This window comes from Nelumbo nucifera, chromosome 1 (genome assembly GCF_055504915.1).
Source record: "Nelumbo nucifera cultivar China Antique chromosome 1, China Antique-T2T, whole genome shotgun sequence".
NCBI classification, from domain to species: Eukaryota; Viridiplantae; Streptophyta; class Magnoliopsida; order Proteales; family Nelumbonaceae; genus Nelumbo; species Nelumbo nucifera.
In genome coordinates this window covers 212,239,414-212,260,589 of record NC_142649.1, presented here as the reverse complement: position 1 = coordinate 212,260,589, position 21,176 = coordinate 212,239,414, and the positions used below count along the sequence as shown (strand labels likewise).

Sequence of the window (21,176 nt, the reverse complement as noted above, 5' to 3'; positions counted from 1 at the left end):
AAAGCCCTGTTCGCAAAATAGGGAGATTGTCCCCACCAAATTATGAATGGAGTTCGGGTGAAGCTGGCCAACCGTAATGCCGAAGTGATTCAAGACCTCGACAAGGAGGGGATGGAAAGGCAATCGCAGCCCCGCAGCGATCTGCTCCCGGAATATCACGATCTCATCAGGACCGTGTTCCCAAGGAAAGCTACCCGAAGGTATGAAATAAGCGTACTCCCCAGGCAAATTGTAATAGGTAATAAGGGATTGGATCCCCTCAGGCGTCATGGTCGAGGGGCCAAACTTGTCTAATGTCCGACCCCGACGAGAGGTGGACGCCAAACTACCCGAGGCGACTCGACCTACGGGTTCGAACTCTTCCTCGAGCTCTACCTCCGGCTCGCTAGGACTATCAGGGAATGCAACCCGGTTCGTGGAACCTGCATTTGACCCACTTGAAGAACCGTCTAAGCTATCTGAGCCAGACATCGAGGAGAGAAGGTGGATTCCAGGAAGGTACTCACTCGGAAAAAAGCTTGAACAAGACTACGGGAACTTGAACGAGCAAAAACCTTGAACGCAAGCTGAAACTTGAACGCAAGCTCAAGAGGCAAAGCACAGAAGTGACAAAGCGACTGGGGTCCCCCACTATTTATAACCACAGTGACCGAGAAGCAACAACACAGATCAAAGCCAATCCGACGGCCCGTAGTCGCGCTGACCGCACGTCCCCTGAGACCGAGACGTGATTGGTGCATGTCTTTCTGAAACTGACAGAACGCCAGCGCACGTCTTTTTGAAACTGACAGAACGCCAGCGCACGTCTCCTCACATTAAAGGCGGCAGCGACACGTTTTCAATTTTGAAAAGACGCCTGCTGTCACGTCTCCCAGCGGCGTGCTTTTTGAATTTTTGAAATAAGGAGCGCGCTGTCACGTCTCTCAGCATTTGTAGGCTGGTCGGCGCGTTTTCCGCGCTCAGTCAACCCAAAGAACTCTGGCAACGCACCTCGCGCTATCAGTCAACCGAGATTCGAAGTATGAGACAAATCCACCTGCCACCTCAGGAACTCCCCGCGCCAGGGCAAGACCTTTAATACGAGGAGTGGGGGGCAATTGATGAAGGAAGATTTGGCCCGACCTCGTAATCACTCAACACGTGGCAAAGGCAAACAGCGCGCCCAAGGCGCGAGCACCAAAGGGAGGAACCAGCAGTCCGAACTCCCTACTAGGAGCCCGAACCTCACACACAAAGGCAATGACCCGGACTGACCCGCCTCATGGCAGTTCGGGACACTCCCCTATCCGAACTCAAAACTTCACCTCGCTCACCACCCCAGCACTTCGCCTCCAGGATGCCGAACTGAACAAACGTACCGTACCTGACACCGAGGAGGTCCGTATCCAAGGGCGGCGCACCTGACTGACTTGGGATCTGACGCTTGACAGCCGCACTTCAACGGCCACCTGCCACCGTCATTGCCAGTCGCAGAGACGGCTCCGACAAAGAGAGCAGTGGCAGTTCTGTCCAACAGAGGGGATGACACCTGAACTGGCAGGAGCCCAGAGGTAATCATACCCAACCTGACCGGAGCTTAGAAGTGGGTGCACGAGGTGGTTATAAAAGGCTCCCTACCCCCCAAGAACAAGGTATGTGAACTTTGCGCCATCTGATTTTATCTTGCCTTTGAGAGAATTCTAACTTGAGTTTCGGAGCATTCATATCGGGTTCCCCCCGGAACTTCCTCATCTTCTCTGTTTCAGGCTCCCTGTAGCTCCGTTCAGAGGCAAGGTCATTGATAGCTAGGACCAGCTAGATTGCGCACCATCAATATCCACTTTTAAATTATGAGTGCTTAAAACATTTCTTATTACTTCCATCCAAATTATTCTTTTAGTCTGACTCTAATTCTTCCATCCCCTTGAAATGGTCTTCTGTGCATATGACCAAATCATCTCAATATACTTTCTTTCATTTTATCATCTATCGGAGCTATTCCTACGTTCTTTTGTATAACTTCATTTTTAACTCTGTCATTTCTAATTTTACCACTCATCCATTTAACAATTTATATTTTTACTACACTCATTAACACTTTGCCGCTTGTCTTACAACTATTTTTATGGAGTTTTCCTTTTAACCTATCACATATAAGACTCCGGATGCACCCCTCCAATTTGTTCATCATGCTTTGAATCTATTAGTGGCATCCTCCTCAATCTTTCCTTTGCTATGTACTTTTATTATTATTAATTTTACATTGCATATATCAACGTTTTCGAACTGCCGTTGACCCAGACGATCAGACCGTTCGGCCTGGGAACCGTCTAGGCAATCGGTTCCGTTTAACCCCAAACCTAGCATCTGGTCAAAAACCGTTGAAAAAATCAATAAACTGTTGACCCGGGCTGTTGAACCGTCGACCTATTGACCTATTCAATGATTTTTGACCGCTTTTTATTTATTTTTTATTTTTTTAATTCTTCTATCAGAATGAACCATCCGTTCAAATCGAACAATCGGACCGTCGACCCAGAAACGGGTGGCTAAAACGGTTCTGAGTCATTTTTTAAAACGTTCGCATATATTCTGTTTTAGTTTACTTATTTTAAAACCTCTTGATTATTGTTTTCTATACAGTTATCCATAAACCTAATTTTGTATTTATCATACTAAGGGTACAAGTTAAAAGTAATGGATTTTCTTAAAACTTTTTAAAATCTTTTTGTCATGTTAAGCTTAAAACGGTGGATGCGCATTAAGCAGTATGTAGTAATGGCCTAAAAGGCTAAAACCTCTATTAAAAATAAATATATTTGTAATTTGTAGTAATGGCCTAATATCTCTCTAATAAAAATAAAGATATCTATATTTGAATTGATGTGGTCCAATTTTTTGCGCTATGGCCTGTGGACTGGTCTTGGCCTCATCTCATGGGCTTCAGAATTTGGACCCATCTTTGTCTGAGGTTGTGGACCTGTGGTTACAGGCTTCTTGGAATTTTCCTCTTGGAGTTGGCGGTGGACGCACACCCATACCCACAAAATCGGATTTGCTCGTCAAACAGGGCGCCGCACAGACACATCTCACTATGCATTGAGAATATCTCTCGTGTTTATGCGTTATTATTTATGTTCTCAATGCATGGTGAAAATGTCTGTGAATTAAATTTGAGACGCCCTTGAGTGAGGAGCAAATCCCAATTCCATGCCCACACGTATCTAAAATGCTAATGAATAAGAGGAAAAGCTTCGGACAGCTAGCTGTGCAGCAGCACTCGAACGCTCTCTCCTCCTGAAACTGAGTGCGGTGGGGGAGGGAGGGGGATCGGGTCTGGATCTCTAAACGGAAGAGTCCAACTTCCTTCGTTTTCGTGTGGCCCAAGTTTGAGCCCAACGGCTCCGACAGGGTTTTAGTTTTGGGGACGCGCGTTTCGTTTCGGTTTGGAATCTGGATGATGACGATGATGATACCATCTTCCGCGTATTTACGTGGACGGTGGACCCCATCCCCATCCCACTTTAATTTGAATCGCGCAAGTCTAGGGTTTGGAATTTGGACGTTGTAACTAGATTCTTATGTGTGGAGATGGAGACCAAACTTTTTGATTTTTCAGATGTTCACGTGTTTTCTCTAATTACAGTCAGACACGTGTTATTCCATTCTTGACGTGTCAATGCTTTCACAGCTCTTCCAATTAAATATCGTCTGCCAGCTTCAACCAAAAATGACCCCTACAACCCAACGGCCGTCTCCGTCCCGTCACCCCACCGATGCCCGATGGAGATAGCCCTGACCCCGGAGCCTTTTATTATTATTATTAAAGTGCAGATTTGATAAGCGACGTTTGGACTTTGTGACAAGTTTTTGCTTTTAAGCCTTGGGGTGAAGGAACCAGGAAATAAAATTGAGCCAAAAAAAAAGAAGAAAAAAACAGAAGAAGAAGATTGTCTTGAACATGCGTATGTTAAAAAGTTGTTTAAAAAAAAACAATTTTAAAGTCAAAATACTTTCAAGTTTTATACAAAAACCCTAAAATTAGGGTTTTAATAAAGCTTAGGTATCAATTATGGGTTTGGATTAGATTAACAACCAACCCTAAGTTATGTTTAGTTTGAAAGAAAAAGTAGGAAAAGGAAAGGAAAAATAGGAAAACCTTAGGTTCTGTTTGGTTTGTGGGATGGGGATGAAAAAAAAGGAATATTTTAAAAATATTCATTTTTCTCTCATTTGTTTTGAGGGAAGGAGAGGGATGGGATGAGAAAAATGTGTAATGTCAGATTCCAAAATCATGGATTTGGGATCGCACCAAAACCGTGCGACCCCCGGTGGAAAAATTTGAGAAAGAGGAGGGAATGAGGAACAGCTTGTGTGGAGAATACAGGAGCAAGAGCTAGTTCGGTGATAGTGATGTTCAAACCCAGAAGCAGGAGTTGGAGGGGTCACACCAAAACCATCGATGATATGCTACCTCCCCTTCCCTAAGGGCATTCCCCAGGTGACGTTCTCTGTTGACGCCCCTTGAAGTGAGAGGATCTTTCATTTCAGTAGAGAAGCGATACTGAAGCTGATATCCAGAGTGATAATAATTAGTCGAGGCTGAAGCTAAGATTAATAGCTTCAGCGATACTGAAGCTGAGATTAACCAACTGAAAATCTAGAGTGATAATAACCAGTTGATACTGAAGCTGAAATCCAGAGTGATAACAAACAGATTAACAGTCGAGGCTGAGATTTTGCGGAAGCAAAGTAACGATGGCTGGAAACCCCAAAGTGATAATAACTAGAATCCCAATGGGAAGATAACTTCTGTTATCGACAGCTGGCTAAGGAACGCCATTTCGAACTCTCAAGCTATTGAAATCGCCGATCAGATGGTCGAGATTTCATCCTTCTAATCTCTCTACGCCCAACTATGGCGTTCGGTCACACGAGCAAGAAAGCTCCCCCCTTCGAAGGCAACCACATTCCGAATGGCAGTGAACTGTTGTCTACGAATTGAACCCAAGATTGATCTATACTACTTTGGAAACGCAATTCAAAGCATTCCAACGGTTGCTTCTGCTGGGGAGATACTTTTGGGGGATCTGTGAGCATGCACGCTTCTACTTCACGGAAATGTAGTCGCGTACAACAACGTAGTAGTGCGACGAGTAGTGGATGACTGGGAGAAACAGTATTTATCATCTCCGGCGGCATTGTCTGAAAGTAGGAGATGATGAATAGTGCTTTTCCCATTATTTTCCAATATATAAAACCAAACAGTGGAAGTATAAATTTTTACACTTTCCCATCCCATCCCATCCCATCCCATCCCATCCCATCTTTTCTCATTCCACCCAAATCTTCCCACAAACCAAATGAAACCTTACAAACTTTGTATAGATTTTCATTTCTTTCACTTCTTTTCTCTACCTTTTCGTTCAAACCAAACATAGCTTAAGCAAAAAACCTCATACCCGATCAAATTGGTGCTCAATCCCATGCATTACTGTATTTGGAGTACACATACAAACACTCTCATCAGTCTCTTATTTTCATAAAACTTAATGGACCTTATTTTAAATTTATTTATTTTCTTTGTAGGGGGTAACAAGTAAAAATTTCTACATATTCAGGCATCTTATATGAAATTGCCTGAACCTTATTTTTTTATAACTTTTAATATTATTTCTTCAATATTTTATTTTTTATTAGTTTTAGAATAGTAAGAAAGGACAAAAGACCGTGTACATCCTTAAACGCCGTTAGTAGTCGCAGAGTTTCCGTCAAAAGATCGGGTCCATGCGTATAAAGAGCCGACGGAGGCGGTCTCGGTTACCCTTTTCTCTTCTTCCAAAATCTCTCACCCTTGTTGTCTCTCAGTCTTCAGAGCAGAAAAATACAAGGCGAATCTCTGGGGGACATTTCACAAACCGAGGGCAGGTCAGAGCAATCTCGATTCTGGTCATGTTTATCATCTCCGAGAATTAGATAAGATCCGTTCATTTCCTCGTCAATTAATCGCTATCTTTGCTATATCTGTTCTTCCATTTAAGCTTCGCTTTGTCTTTTCATCCTCGGTTCTTTCCTTTGGTAAGAATCCACTCTCCTTCTCTTCCTCAGTCTTACCGTTTCAGTATTTTTCTATTCTTTCTTTTTCGTGTTTGAAAAATCCTACATTTTCCTGAATCCATAAAACCCCTGATAGAACATCATTCCAGAAAGAATTTTGACGATCAATCGGTTTTAGTGGCGCTGGATTTGTGTTGAAGAAGCAGTAGTAGCTCGAAAGCAAACTCGGTTGTGATAAGAAGTCCGCATTTCGCCTTTCCGATTTTCCAGGATTAACTGGGGTTTCATTTTTTGTATGAAAGCTTTGCTCTTGGAGGAGGATAGGGAGGACTTTGCTTTAAGATTTTGAGGGCAATTCCTTAATCTGTTTTGATTAAGGTTTGTTCTTGAATTCTAGGGCCAGGGAATGCATTGCTAGCGTTGAAATTGGATTTTTCTTTAGTTTTCCTCTTCCTTTTGGTGTTTTTTCCCCCTTTTGTACATGCTTTTTTCCCGCATTCTTCGTTAGATTTAGGGTTTTCCATCCTCAGGGAAATCAATCCTTTTCCATCTGATGCCCTTTTCAGCAAGGATCGTGAGATATTGTTGATGGATTCTAAGATTTAAGCTATTTTACCATAAATTAGGGCATAAAAATTTGTATAAAAAATGTCTACCGCCGGTGTCGCCCTTAGTCCGATTCGTAAAGAATCTGTACTTTCCCCTGGGTATTTCCATGGTTGGCCGGGTCCTTGCTCCGATGAGTCGATATTGATTTACCTAACAGTTGCCGGTTCTGTGATTCCCATGCGTGTATTGGAGTCCGACTCGATTGCGTCAATGAAGCTAAGAATACAGACCTCCAAAGGCTTTGTTGTGAGTAAGCAGAAGCTAGTTTTTGGAGGCAGGGAGCTGGCGCGGAATGATTCTCTTGTCCGGGACTATGGAGTCGCCGATGGAAATGTTCTGCATTTGGTTCTCCGGCTTTCTGATCTCCAGGTAATCACTGTTAAGACTGCATGTGGGAAGGAATTTGAGTTTCATGTTGAGAGGTGTAGAAATATAGGATACATTAAACAGAAGATTGCCAAAAAGGGAAAAGGTTTGGTCGACCTAGAGGACCACGAGCTTATATGTAATGGAGAGAAACTTGAGGACCAGTGGCTCATCGATGATATCTGTAAAAACAATGACGCTGTGCTTCACTTGCTGGTTCGAAAATCTGCAAAAGTTAGGGCTAAACCTGTTGAGAAAGATTTCGAACTGTCCATTGTTGCATCAAATTCAAATGAGAGGAGAGATAATGATAATGATGAAGTAAATGGGCAGAACTGCCAGAGTCCAGGACCTGAGGAGCTTCATGTTGTAGCTAGAAAGCCTCCACACAGAGATTTCTTGTTGGAACCAGTTATTGTTAATCCAAAGGTTGAATTATCTTCTATCCTCAGAGATTTGATTAGATCTACATTTGATGGATTGGACAAAGGGAACCAACCTGTCAGATCTTCTGAGGGTTCGGGAGGAGCATATTTTATGCAAGATTCATCAGGTCACAATTATGCGTCTGTTTTTAAGCCAATTGATGAGGAACCCAAGGCAGTGAATAATCCTAGGGGGCTTCCAGTATCTTCTGATGGTGAAGGGTTGAAGATAGGGACAAGAGTGGGTGAGGGGGCATTGAGAGAAGTTGCAGCATACATTCTGGATCACCCACTGAAGGGGCCTCGGTCAATATCTGCTGAGGAAATTGGGTTTGCTGGGGTCCCCCCAACGGTTATGGTGAAATGTCTGCATGAAGGGTTTAATCATCCAGAAGGTTATCAGTATGCACCTAGAAACATAAAGATTGGATCATTGCAGATGTTCAAGAAGAACATCGGGAGCTGTGAGGACATGGGTCCTCGGGCTTTCCCGGTGGAAGAGGTTCATAAGATCTCTGTGTTGGATATAAGATTGGCGAATGCAGATAGACATGCTGGGAATATTCTGGTGAACAAAGATGATGGGGGCCAGATCATGCTAATTCCTATTGATCATGGATACTGCTTACCAGAGAATGTGAGTGTTTCCCGTATTCTTCTTATGCTTCATACTTCTGTTGCTTCTGCTCATTTAACTCAAAAATTTCTTCTTCTGTTTTGTTTTGTCTTAATAGCTCCATGAGTGATAACTTATATAAGTAGTTCTGAATCTTGTTGTTGTTTAAAGGTATCTCTCTTTCTTTTGTATGTAAAGTATTTTAAGTTCTAGTGCAAAATTGTTTTCAACCATAGGAAGTATGTATCATGTTAATTCAAATGCTTGTGAACTCCTCTCCACTCCTTCCTACTTTGTCCCAGGAGATGATCTCATCTACCTAACTAGTTGTGCTTTCAAATACCTCTTGTGTTACGAAATATCTGTGTTTGAACAGAGAGTAGGGTGGATGTAGGCCATGTGGCATCCTGAATCCACTATATTTGTTTCTACTAGAACGAAATTATTAGCCTCAACTTTTCTTCTAATTTTTAGGACATGTGATAGCTTTCCTCCCTCACTAGAGTCTAATACAAGTTATGCAATTCTGATTCTCTTCTTCGGGAAGGTGCTGTGAAATATGCAGAATTACCAAGATTCACTAAAAGCTTGTGCAAATAAAGATTAATTTTTAATCTAAGTTCTGTACTATATTATGTATTAATTACCTTAACTATAGGGGGAATATATTTTCTTAAAAAGGGTTATTACCCAATTTTGATCTTGGCTATGTGTGGATTGGATATGTACCTTCTGCTTTTTTTTTTCTTTTTTTTTTGAGCAATGACTTCATATTTTGCTTATAATACATTATATTCAGATGATACTTATTTCTTTCTGAGGGTATATCTGTATCCCATTATTTGCACCTCAGGTTGAGATAATTAGATAAAGGGAAATATGTTTCTCTTTAATGAAGGTAGACCTTTTCCCTAGTATTAATATAAAGGAAAAGATTCTTGTGTCGACAATACATATTAAACCTTATTTCTTGTTTTCTGTTCGAGTAGTGAATTCCTGATTTTTATTAACCTCTTTATCTCCATTAAATGTATCAAGGATATAAGTGGGATACCAAAACAGACTGGTTTTCCAGTTGAAAAGGTGAATTAACTGCATTCAAATCTTCCATACCAGAATATTGTCAATTTATGTCCTTAGTGACGGCCTTCTGAAAAGAAATATCCTTAATGTCATGTTTTAGTTTTCTTGTCTGAGGAGATGCCTAGGGGCACTTACATGATTGCACTGGGAGACTTTTTATAGCACTTTTTCCAATGTTGTGGTGAATCGCAAATTTGTCTCCAACTTATATCCGTTAACAATAGTGAATTAGATGGCTTCTTGGTTTTCCCTAAGCATTCTGTCACCCTTGAAGAGTGGAGTGGAAGCTTATTATTACAGCCGAAAGAAATATTCATTCCTTATCATGCAGAATGTTCTGCAACTAGGAATTAATTTAGTTGTGCAAGTTGGCTAGTTATCAATGCTGCTTTCTTTCCTGGTGTGTCTTGACAGTAATTCCTATTGTTATCTTTAGTTTCATTTATACTGTTCCTTACCAGTTTCTATCATCCTACATGTCATCTATTCTTCTTACAGTTTGAAGATTGCACATTTGATTGGCTATACTGGCCACAAGCCCGAGTGCCATACAATCCTGAAACCATTAAATACATAAATTCATTGGATGCTGAAGAAGATATTGCCCTTCTGAAGTTCCATGGGTGGGATGTGTCGCCTAAGTGTGCCCGTACATTGTGCATATCTACCATGCTTCTGAAGAAGGGGGCTGAACGAGGGCTCACTCCCTTTGCCATCGGAAATATCATGTGCAGAGAGACCTTGAAGGAGGAGTCTGTAATTGAGAAGATTGTACGTGAAGCGCAGGATGGTGTTCTACCTGGCATGAGTGAATCTGCATTCCTTGAATCGGTCTCCCAGATCATGGATCGCCACCTCGACGAGCTCACCATCAAACTGCAGTGAAATATATAGGTATATATATGTGTAAATATGCATATGTTATGGTACATATGTATGTAATAGGGATGGTTGATGGGGTCCATTGTTGGATGGACTGCAGGATGGATATTTTATGTGGATTAGCTGCTGGAATTAGGGTTCCCACCCGCCCACTTTATTTTGTTTATAAACTTTGAGACTTTGCGCAACTACTACCTCCACAAAGAGGTGAGCGGCAGTTCTTGTTTTACTTGTTAAATGTCCTCCTACTTGCCTGTTTATTTTATTCTTTCAACTATTCTGCTTCTGCAGATGAACCAAAACTCGGGATCGTAATGAAAGAATTGTATGCAATGGATGTATAATAATTATTTAAATTTTGTCTTCCAGATTTTTTTTTGTTTTTTTAATTTTTGTATTGCAGGTACCTTCATAGTTGAGAACGGAGGGTACATACATACAATTCACTTGGGTAATGTAGGCTGGTCAGGTGTGCTTACGCTCAAATTGAAGTTGAACAATCACGTAACAGTTTTGCAAGTGTAAGGGGGCTTATGTCACGGTATTTTGAGTTTCTGACACACTAGTTAGGTACCTGTAACTGTAAGGCGTCTATGACTATGCAGTAGTTGTGGCAATGTTACAAATTGCAATGAATGGGTTTGGTTATGTGTGGCTGCTGATCCCAACTTTTGCCCAACTGCGACTGTTTTGTTTGGTTCCCAATTCCCATGCTCTCTTCACATTTTATCCTGGACCCTTCCCTTCTATGTTATAGTTCAATGAGACTTGATTGCATGATTGGGCTGCGTTATTAATTAGGCTATCTTGATACATATATTGTTAACAAAATCTGATTTTTACAAATACAAATTTGCTGAATGAGTCTCGTACATGACATAAGACACGACGCCGACGCGTGAGTCATGGCTCTGCAAGTCGCAGAGAGAGCAATTGGATTTGCTTTTCAAACCAACCTCGTTACATTGCAGCCGTGCGTGCATGGGGAACATCTTCCCATCCATGATTGACAACCTCACACCAATCTCACAGTACATGGCAGCCGTGCATCTGAACGAGAGCCTTCTTCCCATTAATGACAACAAATGCGGATTCAGATAAGGCTCCAAATCTGGAATTCCCATGGAAGTCCAACAGAACAATCCAATTCCAACCATGAGATGAGCATGTGGATGGGTACCGTTGGGGCACGCTCTGTGGGTGTTGGGGTGTCAAGCCCAACTCTCAAATCTGGACGGACAGACATCTCTTTCCCAACCCAGTTTACATTAGCGCCGCATATGCACTTCTCGTACTAGTTCCGAATACATGATTGCGATGTGCTGTAGGTGGAGTGCGCTCTGATGCGAACTCTCTTTCCCCTCGCTGAGACATTGATTGAGGGGCGGGGGTGTGTAGTGGCGTGCATCATTTAACACGGCCAACCCAACCAGCTATGCCTGTGCCATTGATTAAAATTTCCCTGTCGTCCCTTGGCCGGTTGGTCTGGTCCCTAGGGTACTTTTTTTTTTTTTTTGTCAAGGTTTAATATGTAACATGCTTCTCTTGATGCAGTGTGTATTATATGCATTTTCACAAGGACTAGGTGGCCCGGGTGGATTGGGGTTGGTGCCCATTCATTCACACGTGGCAATTAATATAGTCCATATCATACCATATCTGATCTATATTAGTCCATGTGGACCAACAACATGTGTTGGTGGCAAGTTTTCTTACTTCCGTTCCAAGTTTTCCATCTTTTATCTTACATGCTGGTAGGAGAGTTTTTGTATGTGACACTAATCTTGTGTCAAAATGGAAGAAAACTCACTCGATCGAATCAAGAAGAAGATGAGGAGGAAGAAGATAATGCATTCTATTTTTCATTTGACATTGATGGATCCATGATTTTGTCCCAAAATTTGAAGGTACATAAGATGGATCCACGAATAATCTATCAAATCCTCCTTTGATTCATCAACAATTTACTTAAGAAAACATTTTTTTTTTAAATTTTTGGTAGTTTATATAAATAAAAAAATAGAATATTTGTTCTAATAATTAAAAGAAAAGTCTTAAGACCCTTTGATTTATGGATTTTATATTCTCATGGATGTACTGGATGTTTTTGTTGTATTAATAGAACTTTTGTTATTGTTACAATACATAACTAGATCTTTCCTAAGTATTATTGGTGTCTTTCCAAATTCCCAAAAGTGTACCATTTTCAATTTTACCTATACACTTTTCAATACCGATATCTACCTGATTTCAAATCGAAATTCAAGACTAATCCCCCTTTAAAGACAGTGAACAGAAAAAAGAAAAGCCTATCTCAACCGTCCATCTTACTTGTTCCCCTTTTTTTTTTTCTCTTTTTTAAGAATATAATAATAACATAAATTATTAGATTAGGACAAAACTAAGCAACTTTTACTCATATTGTCGTCCTGAGTCCTGACTTTCATTTCATCTGCACTTTTTCTTCATCAATAGACATAATCTCTGAGAGAGAGAGAGAGAGATTTTGTGTGTGTGGAAGACTAGCAGTTTCAGTTGGAAGTGAGGAATATATCTCGCAGGTCGGAGCCCATCTCTCCATTGTTAACTGAATTGAATGAAAAAAACAAGGAGAAAAGCAAAATGAACAACAAGAAGCCTCAGAGACCTCCATCAGGCCGTACGAATCTGGCATCATGCATCGTGGCGACCATCTTCTTAATCTTCGTTGTCGTCGTACTTCTTGTAGTTTTCTTCTCCCTCTTCAAGCCCAAGGATCCAAGAGTCGCCGTCAGCGCCATCCAGCTCCCCACCTTCTCCATCTCCAGCACCACCGTCAACTTTACTTTCTCACAGTACGTCTCCGTCAGAAACCCTAACCACGCTGTCTTCACCCACTTCGACAGCTCTCTGCAGCTCCTCTACTCTGGAAGCCAGGTTGGTTTCATGTTCATCCCCGCCGGTAGGATCGATGCTGGCCATACCCAATACATGTCCGCTACGTTCTCCGTCGATTCATTCCCGTTGGCCGCATCAACAAACGGGAGACTCACTTCCGCTGACGACACTAATAGTGAGTTCCGGCTCGGACCGACCCTAGAGATTGAATCGAGAATAAGAATGGCGGGCAGAGTAAGGTTTCTACATTTCCTAACGCACCATGTGGAGGCCAGGGCAGATTGTAGGGTTGCAATTGCTGTGATCGATGGATCAGTCTTAGGATTTCATTGCTGATTCCTCCTTTTGCGTTCTCTTCTTCTTCTTCCAATTTGAGTTTTCAATTTGATCCCAACTTAGTGGGAAAATTATAAAAGAGAGAAATATATATCGAAATTTCCACCCTTTTCTTTCCTGGGTTATTTTCTGATGTAGTAGTGTTGTTTCCGCCAACTTCATCCCTGTCTATTCTTTTTATGATTTCGAAATATGAACCAGTCTTTTCCTTTTATTTCCTTTATTTGTTTTCTAACTCATCAGTTTTGAAGGTGAAACCAAGTAAAGCTCCCATGGCTGAGGGAGAGGAACAACTCTGCTGTATTTGAAGCTTTGTTTTGCCGTTGTACAAAAGTCTACGACAGTGCTTTTGCTGATTTGCAGTTGAAGCAGAGTCTGAATCATGGGTGAGTGAGACTTGGGAGGAGGCCAACTGGAACTAATGGGTCAAGGAATAGGAATGGATTGGTCACACGAAAAGTGGGGTCTGGTAATTCATCTTCATCATCATCAAGCCTAGAAATAACCAACTATATGGGTCCGGCTTCATGAATCATGAATCCTTCCATTCTGTTCAGTGCGGGTCTGGTGATTCAAATTTCAAAACCAAAGACATTATTAGTATTTTAGTACTGGTTTTTTTTCCAAAATCCCTGTGGGTATAGAGCATAGACGTTGCTTGAGGTTGAAGTTGGAGCCATTGGAGTAAAAAAGGGTTAAAACAAGATAAAAGACGGAATCTTGATGGAAAAACTCAAAAGAAAAGTTTAAAAATTAAAATACGATAAAGGTCTGAGTCTCTGAGAGAGTAGTCTTTCGATTATGGGGTGTTCACTTTCGCTGTGGACTCCTCTGCGTGGCCATGAGATGAATTTCTAGCTCTAGGTGCCAGCAGCTTCTTTCTTTAACGGCATTCTATGATTTAGATTTAGATTTATTTATCCAGTAGCAGTAGGACCATCTCCTTTCACAGCCGGTAGTGGTCTTGTGGGGGGAGGGGGTTATTCATTTCAATCCATCTATCTACACATCTTTCCAAAAATTTCACAAAGTCTGAACAGTGGAAAACCAACCACCCAACCATGACTGTTTTGTCTCAAGGGATGGCATCTGCAAGAGAAAACCACGTGGCTTTAGCCTGATCCAGTTTCTGACTGTCACTGTGACTCTGTGAGCTGCTTACTCAGTTTTAGAAGTTGAGTTATACACATTTTTGGTCCCAAAGGTGGAATGGAACCGGTTTTAGGTGATTCAACTGGTGATCAACAGATGATTCATCCATCCATCATCAATTCATCTAAGGGGATGTTTGGTTGGAGAAATTAATTTGTTGCATCAGCTGATTTCCCAAATCACATGAAACTTTCTCATTTGGTAAGACCAATTTTTCGAAAATCAGTTAGTCACGATTTACATAACTTGGGGGTGATTCTCAAAGCTTTGGGAATTGGGAGAAGCTTCGCCAATGGGGGAGAGGGGGTGATTTTCCAATTGATTTCTGGTAGTGACATGCAAGCAAACAACTATTGGCATGTCCACGTTTTATTAGAAAAATCAGTGATTTCCTAAACCTCCCCACAATCACTGATTCTCCAGTAAATTATTTTGATTCCTCCAACCAAACACCACCAAGTATCTTTCTTTCTGGTATCTAAAATAAACCCATTAATATAATTCAACCCTTTCTATTAAAAATAAAAAAAGAAACAGCCAACGAAAGATCCTTTGTCTCATGTTGGTTTGTTAGAGAACTCTTGTTTCTAGATTTAGCATTTACACAATGCATTTTATATGTTTCCATAAGTGGTGATATGGAGCATCTTCAAATGATACAAGAGATAATGGGTCTGACTTCATCTGGGCCATATATTAAGCCAGGGTCCAACCTGTTTTTTAAATGGGCTTGAAATTCAAGCTAAGTTTTGGGCCTTTTGGCTCAGAGTCGTAAATATAAAGCCCTAATTCAACTCATAGCTCCAAAAGTCCCCGGTGCTTATACGCCATACAAACAATAGTGCTTATATTGCTGAATCAGGTAAATTTTTATCTTTTTAGAGCCCCAAAATTTATCAAAGACCAAATAAAAGATAATCGGGGAGGACATAGTCCGCCTCGCCCCAAACCCAAGAGAATTATAATTTTCCCTCGAAAACTCAGCCCAAACCCAACAAATCTATACTGTTTATAAAAGAGCGAATGTCCATTTTTTTTTAGAATTTTCATTGGATATTTTTTACTCCTTATCTAAGCAGCATACACCGGGCATAAAAGAGGGTATATATGTTCTTTACTCTTACTCCAAAAACTGTCTATGAATTGTAAATAGTTTTGTTTTAAAGATACTGTCACATGTAAATGCACGTACATATTTACTAGTACGATTAAAAATCCAAACATAATATAGGAACATTGATATAAGCCTCTCGACACAAAGTAATGAGAGCTTGAGGAAGATGAGAGTTGGAGTCTAGTAAGACCAATCTGTTTTCATCAATACCTTTACTAGTAAGATAGTCGGCACAAGCCGCACAACAGTTCCCTTCTCTTAGAGTGTACATAAAAACAGTATTCGTATCAGGTAGATTTAATCATGAGAAAATATTTCAAAATTGAGAATGCCGCATTCAGCATTTCTGGAATTCTTCACCTACTTATTTACTGAATGAAGTGTAGCTCCAAAAATTCTATCACATACCAAACATTCTGCTTTGAGTTTGTATTTCAATAGGTGACAAAAACCACCTTAGACTAAGTTCGTGAGTGCTTAAAAAAGAGTATTTATTCGAATAAGTACTTATTTTGGTTTGGGACCATACTAATAAATACTTATTTGTCTTTGGGAAATAAGTCCATACAAGTGTTTATTATTTGAGAAGCATAAGTTTTGGGCTTATTTTTAATTGTTTATTTCTTTTCTGGCTTATTTTTAAAATACATATACTACCCCTGTTTAAAATAAGTGCATTTTTTTTTTTTACCAAATGCTGATAAGTGCTTATTAGAATAAGCACATGTTTTTAAGCACTCCCATACTTCCCCTTAGATGAGAACATACAATGTATGTACATCATCTTATTGAGGACCTTTTACTGGAGCAGAATCTAGGGTTAAAGTTATCAATGGGTTGGATCTACCCAATAGGAACTGAACCAACCGGACCGGTTACGTTGGTTCTGGTTATATTGTTTGTGTGCCAATTAATTATTGGGTCGGGATTGGTACTGTTTGTTTCAAACTAATTAAGACCCAAACCAATTATAAGATAATTTTGGTTAAAATTAAGTTCCAAAAAAATATAATTGGTTAAGTTCTGAATGTATTTTATAGAACCGACTAATAATCAAGTATAATTGATTATTATATAAAAAATTTAAGTTCCAATCAAGTATAATTGGGTCTAATAATTGGTTAAGTTCTTGATATATTTTATAAAACCGACTAATAATCAGTTCAGGACTGGTCCGCCCTGTTCCGAACCGGACTCAATCCATTGAAAGTTCTTTCTAGAGTTCCTTGAACAATGTAATATCCTTTTATCTTATAAATCTCTCTTTTGCTTAATTCATTTTAAGGGGGGTGTTTAGTTCACTACAGATAAATAACTTTTCAACTGATAACCATCTCAAAAGACTAATATCCTCCTTTAGCTTTATCTCTTTTAAACATGTACATAGACAATGTAATCAAATGGCCCATATTTTTGCTTATTTATCATGTAAGGGTCAATTTAAGTTACACTACAACTCGCTATATCCTTTCATGTACCTTTCAGCATATAAATACATACTTATCCTTTTGACAAAAAAAAAAAAAACGACTGTCAATAAGTAAAATAAACAGACAATAAGCAATCTAAGTCACTTTTTCACAAGTAACTTACTATAAACCTACTGACAAGCCAAACACCACCTCTATGACAGGACCCATGTTTGAAAATTACTAGGGTCGAATCCAATCAAAGCAATGGATCTTTCTTAATTAATCCCTTTAGTCTTCATTCATTGAGAGACAGTAGGATACTTTTAACTTGGGCATCTGAGTTCTGGAGCCAGAAGAATATATAACAATGAGAGGATGCAGATGTTTGAAGAGGTCATTATACATGTGGCTAAATAAAAAAAGTGAACACACAAACCATATTTGTTTTTTGTATTCCATACAACCCTTACAAATGGTTAGAATTCTCTGGGATCCTTCCTAGGATAATCCTCTAAAATCAACCCTCAAACCACACTAACACTATGTCAGCTAGGGGTTAAGTCTGGCCCAGCTTAGGTCAACCCTAAACCAACCCGACCTGCTATCCAATGTACTCATCATCCTTACCACAATCCAACCTAAAATTCCTTCACCCCAACCTAACCCAATTCAATTTGAAGGCGACATTGGGTTGAATTGGACTTTGGCCCAGTTTCTTTACTTTGAAAAAAAAAGGAAAATTTTTGGAGGGGCTTAGGAGTTAGAAAAGGTGAGGAGTCCAACTAATTTTCCTTATAGTCCTTCTAACTTCTCTTTAACTCGAAATTCTTTTATTAAGAATTACCCAAAACCGGCATTCTGGATCATGTGATAACTTGTTTTAAATTGAAATTTCTTCATGAATGGAGTGTGATGAGAAGGGGAACCCTTACAGGTCTCAGCAATATTACCTTATAAAGAATTCTTGGGTCATTTAGACCATTTCCTTGAATAGCTTGACCAGCATATCCGTCCCCTATGTATGAAAAGATTCCTTAATCAGGACAAGTACGCAGCTGCCTTATACCAGCTTCTAAGTCATGGGCCAAGTATTAAAGAGTAAAGAACCCTCTAGTTGAGGTTGGTCAAACCACATCAAACTTGTACCTCAACCTTCTATTACAGTTTTCTAAATAAATTCTTCCTTTGAAAGTTTCAATATTTTAATATTAAACTTGTCTAGGCTTGTTTAAGATAATCCTTCTTTACACGTGGCTAACTCCGCTACTATTTCATGGAAGTTCCCCTAATTGAACCCATTAAACATCTGTATCCTAACTATTATCCCCTTTAAATTACCCTTTATGCACCACATTACATATCCTATTATGCATAATAATTCATATCCCAAGCCCATTACAATTTGGACATTCACTTAAATTCCAACCAAACTCCTAAGAGTTAAATGCTTAGAGCAGCAATAACAGCCCAAGAAAAGGGCCTTGAAAGGATTCTTAGATCCTTCCTACCATCTGTTTGATAATATCTGAAATGGTTGAACTGATGAACTAATTGATTTGTTTTTTAATGGAATAAATATTTAAATTAATTAAAATTTTATGTTTATAGTAATGAACCCAACTTCAGTTTCAGGCATTGGAGGGCTCACAACCTCCTCAAAAACTCATTCACTAATGATTCATTCATTTTTTTTTTTAACCCGGGCAAGTGTTTGTCAGGTAAAACTTGCCCAGTTTAATATGCTTTCAGTGTAAGTTAACAGTTACCCGGGTAAAAAGAGAGATGAGAGGGAGAGTGTTTATGGGTGTGATTCAATATATGGGTTTGGGTATACCTTCCGATATCATCATTTACCATGGAGACCAATATAACGGAAAATGAATATGGGTATTGTGGTTATTTTATTCGTTGACCAACTTACCCATGCTAAATTTTTGGCAAACAAACAAGTCCTAAATGACAACAGTAAGTCAATGTCAATGACTTCAGCCATTGCAGCTGTTATCAACCAACAAAAGTCCTGGTAGGATAACCCCAAATTAACACCATTTTATGGGATCCACTGATGAGAGATCATCTCCTCACAAAGCGTTCTTCACACTGACCTCTCATCATATTTCAACTGCACATTGAGAACATCTTTCGACTTTTTTGTTGTTTTTCTTCATGAAAGATACTTCCAATGCATGGTGAAATGTAACTGTAAAGTTGGTCGGTACGAGGAGCAGATTCTATTGGCACCAGATCAACCTGCTAAAGTACAAACTCTCCACATCCACAACCTGTCGTAGGATTAGCAATACACTTCTTTACTTGGGTAAAATTAAGATCAACGAAAATGAAACCAAATTAGGAAATAGGTGTCAGGTGGGTAGTGTTGAACAAGGGATCAATTCTAATCAGAGCAAAGTGCCAAACCAAAAATAACTGAATCCACAAAGTTTTGGAAGGAAATAAGCTAGTGGAGGTAGAAGCTCTGAAACTGAAGAGGGGGTTTGGCACTATAGTCAATATCTGCGGTTGTGTTAAAAGAATTAACTCCATCATTGTTTTTGCGTTAATGGGTAAAATTCTTTTTTGTTTTATGCCCGTTTATTCGGAAATGCCAATGCAATGGCAATCTCTAGAATTTCATGGCTGGACCCATTGTGATTGTATAATCCTCTCAATTCCATCAATATATTGAGAGGGAGAATCGCTTTAATTTATCCTTTGATGTGACACTTTGGAAAAAATCAAATGGTAGATCATTTTTTCTGAGATGGAGAAAATTCCATTAGTCAGACTCAGTGAGGGGTGGTGTGGTTGAATCTAAACCATCTTTTATCTTTACACGAATCAATGATGAATCCAGGCTAGCTGTTTTACTATAGACAGCAAAAACAGCGATATTATATTGATTTGAGAAAGGCCAATTTGGTCCGTCAGACAAGTAAATTTCGACGCACATGGGTCCGGGCTGGGGGGGTTCTTGAGCGGAGCCCAGACTATGTATGCGCTATAGCAGGTGCTCACCAACCGCTTCCTAAAATGTCCGTTCGAAAGCTAATAGATTGAATTTTCAAGGTTCTCGTGTCGTGGGTAATGTAAATTAATTGCACATGGTATCTGAGTCAGACTACAGATATACCCATCGAAACGGAAATAATGTTTGCTTTCCTGTGGGTAATGCACATAAAATCTGTCGAATACACCAAAATGGTGTAACTCAGTTGAGCTTCTGCTGCAGCTCTTTTTTATTTCTTTCTGTCCTGCCTGGTAGGCGTGTCCATCAAAAACCTAAAAACCGAAAAATTGAACCGAATCGGAAAATGTGGTTAATCGAACTTATCAGTTTGATATTTTGGAAAAATCGAAAGACCGATTCGGTTTTTGATTAACCTATAAAAAATCCGACAGGTAATCAAATTGACCGGTATATTATTTATATGTATATTTTCTATATATTTTTAATATATATCATATATTTTTTATATATTATATATAAATAAATATTCATTATATATATATATATATAAATATATACATATAATCTATTTATAAATATATTATATATTATATATTTTTATAATATACTATATATCATTTATTATTTATAATATAATATTATACATATATTTATATAATATATATTTAAATATAAAAACCGAAAAATCAAAGAACTAAATCGGTCAAAAACCGAAACCCATGGATCGGTTAGCCGGTGGTACTGATTCGATTTCGGTTTAGAGAAATGAAAAAAACTGTGATACCTATTCGATTTATAAAAATTGCCCATAGTTTAGTTAACCAATATAAAGCACATTAGCATTGCTGGGGAATACTTTATTTATTATAAGGAATTATAAAGCAGCTGGATTTCAGTCTCACTGTATTATTCATAGCCATTAGCCAAGGAACAAAAATATGGGGACCCAGATTGGTGATTGGTGCTTTGCTTCACTGTTTAGCTGACAATGAATTAATCCTCCAGTGCCAATTAACCGTTGTCATACTTTACTAATCAGATTCCATTTGAATACGAATTCGGGTCTGATAATATATTATATCATCAAGTCTCATGTATGCAATGCAAGAGTTTGGTAGGTTCATACTCATGGTAAAGGTAACGGAGTTGCTGATTGGTTGGCCAACAAAAGAGTACGTAGAGATGAAGAATTTACGCTTGATTGGCCGCATGGGAACTTAACTTCATTCTACTGGCAGAGCCTTCCCTGGTTGTTGTTGGCCTCCCCAAATCAATGATGAAATTTCATGTCAGTGTTTGA

The 21,176-nt window shown here is 39.4% G+C and overlaps 2 protein-coding genes across 5 annotated transcripts; both read left to right on the top strand.

The window, feature by feature from the left end:
* Positions 1-5,799: 5,799 nt before the first annotated feature.
* Positions 5,800-10,673, top strand: LOC104604794 (phosphatidylinositol 4-kinase gamma 4-like). 4 transcript variants are annotated; one of them, XR_016081019.1, is made up of 4 exons: positions 5,800-8,073; positions 9,634-10,029; positions 10,118-10,224; positions 10,421-10,673. XR_016081019.1 is itself a non-coding variant. In XM_088896108.1 (3 exons), exons 1-2 carry the CDS (start codon positions 6,685-6,687, stop codon positions 10,018-10,020), a joined length of 1,776 nt encoding a protein of 591 aa, XP_088752234.1. In that variant the 5' UTR covers positions 5,800-6,684; the 3' UTR covers positions 10,021-10,029; positions 10,118-10,373. The 4 variants fall into 4 exon arrangements, 2 of the variants coding, with proteins under 2 accessions (XP_088752234.1, XP_010267631.1); XR_016081018.1 differs by having other exon boundaries at positions 9,634-10,224; XM_088896108.1 differs by lacking the exon at positions 10,421-10,673 and having other exon boundaries at positions 10,118-10,373.
* A 1,745-nt stretch (positions 10,674-12,418) lies between these two features.
* On the top strand, positions 12,419-13,822 carry LOC104604795 (Late embryogenesis abundant (LEA) hydroxyproline-rich glycoprotein family). Its single transcript, XM_010269330.2, has one exon. The coding sequence runs from the start codon at positions 12,640-12,642 to the stop codon at positions 13,228-13,230; it is 591 nt and encodes a 196-aa protein (XP_010267632.1). The 5' UTR covers positions 12,419-12,639; the 3' UTR covers positions 13,231-13,822.
* Positions 13,823-21,176: the final 7,354 nt, after the last annotated feature.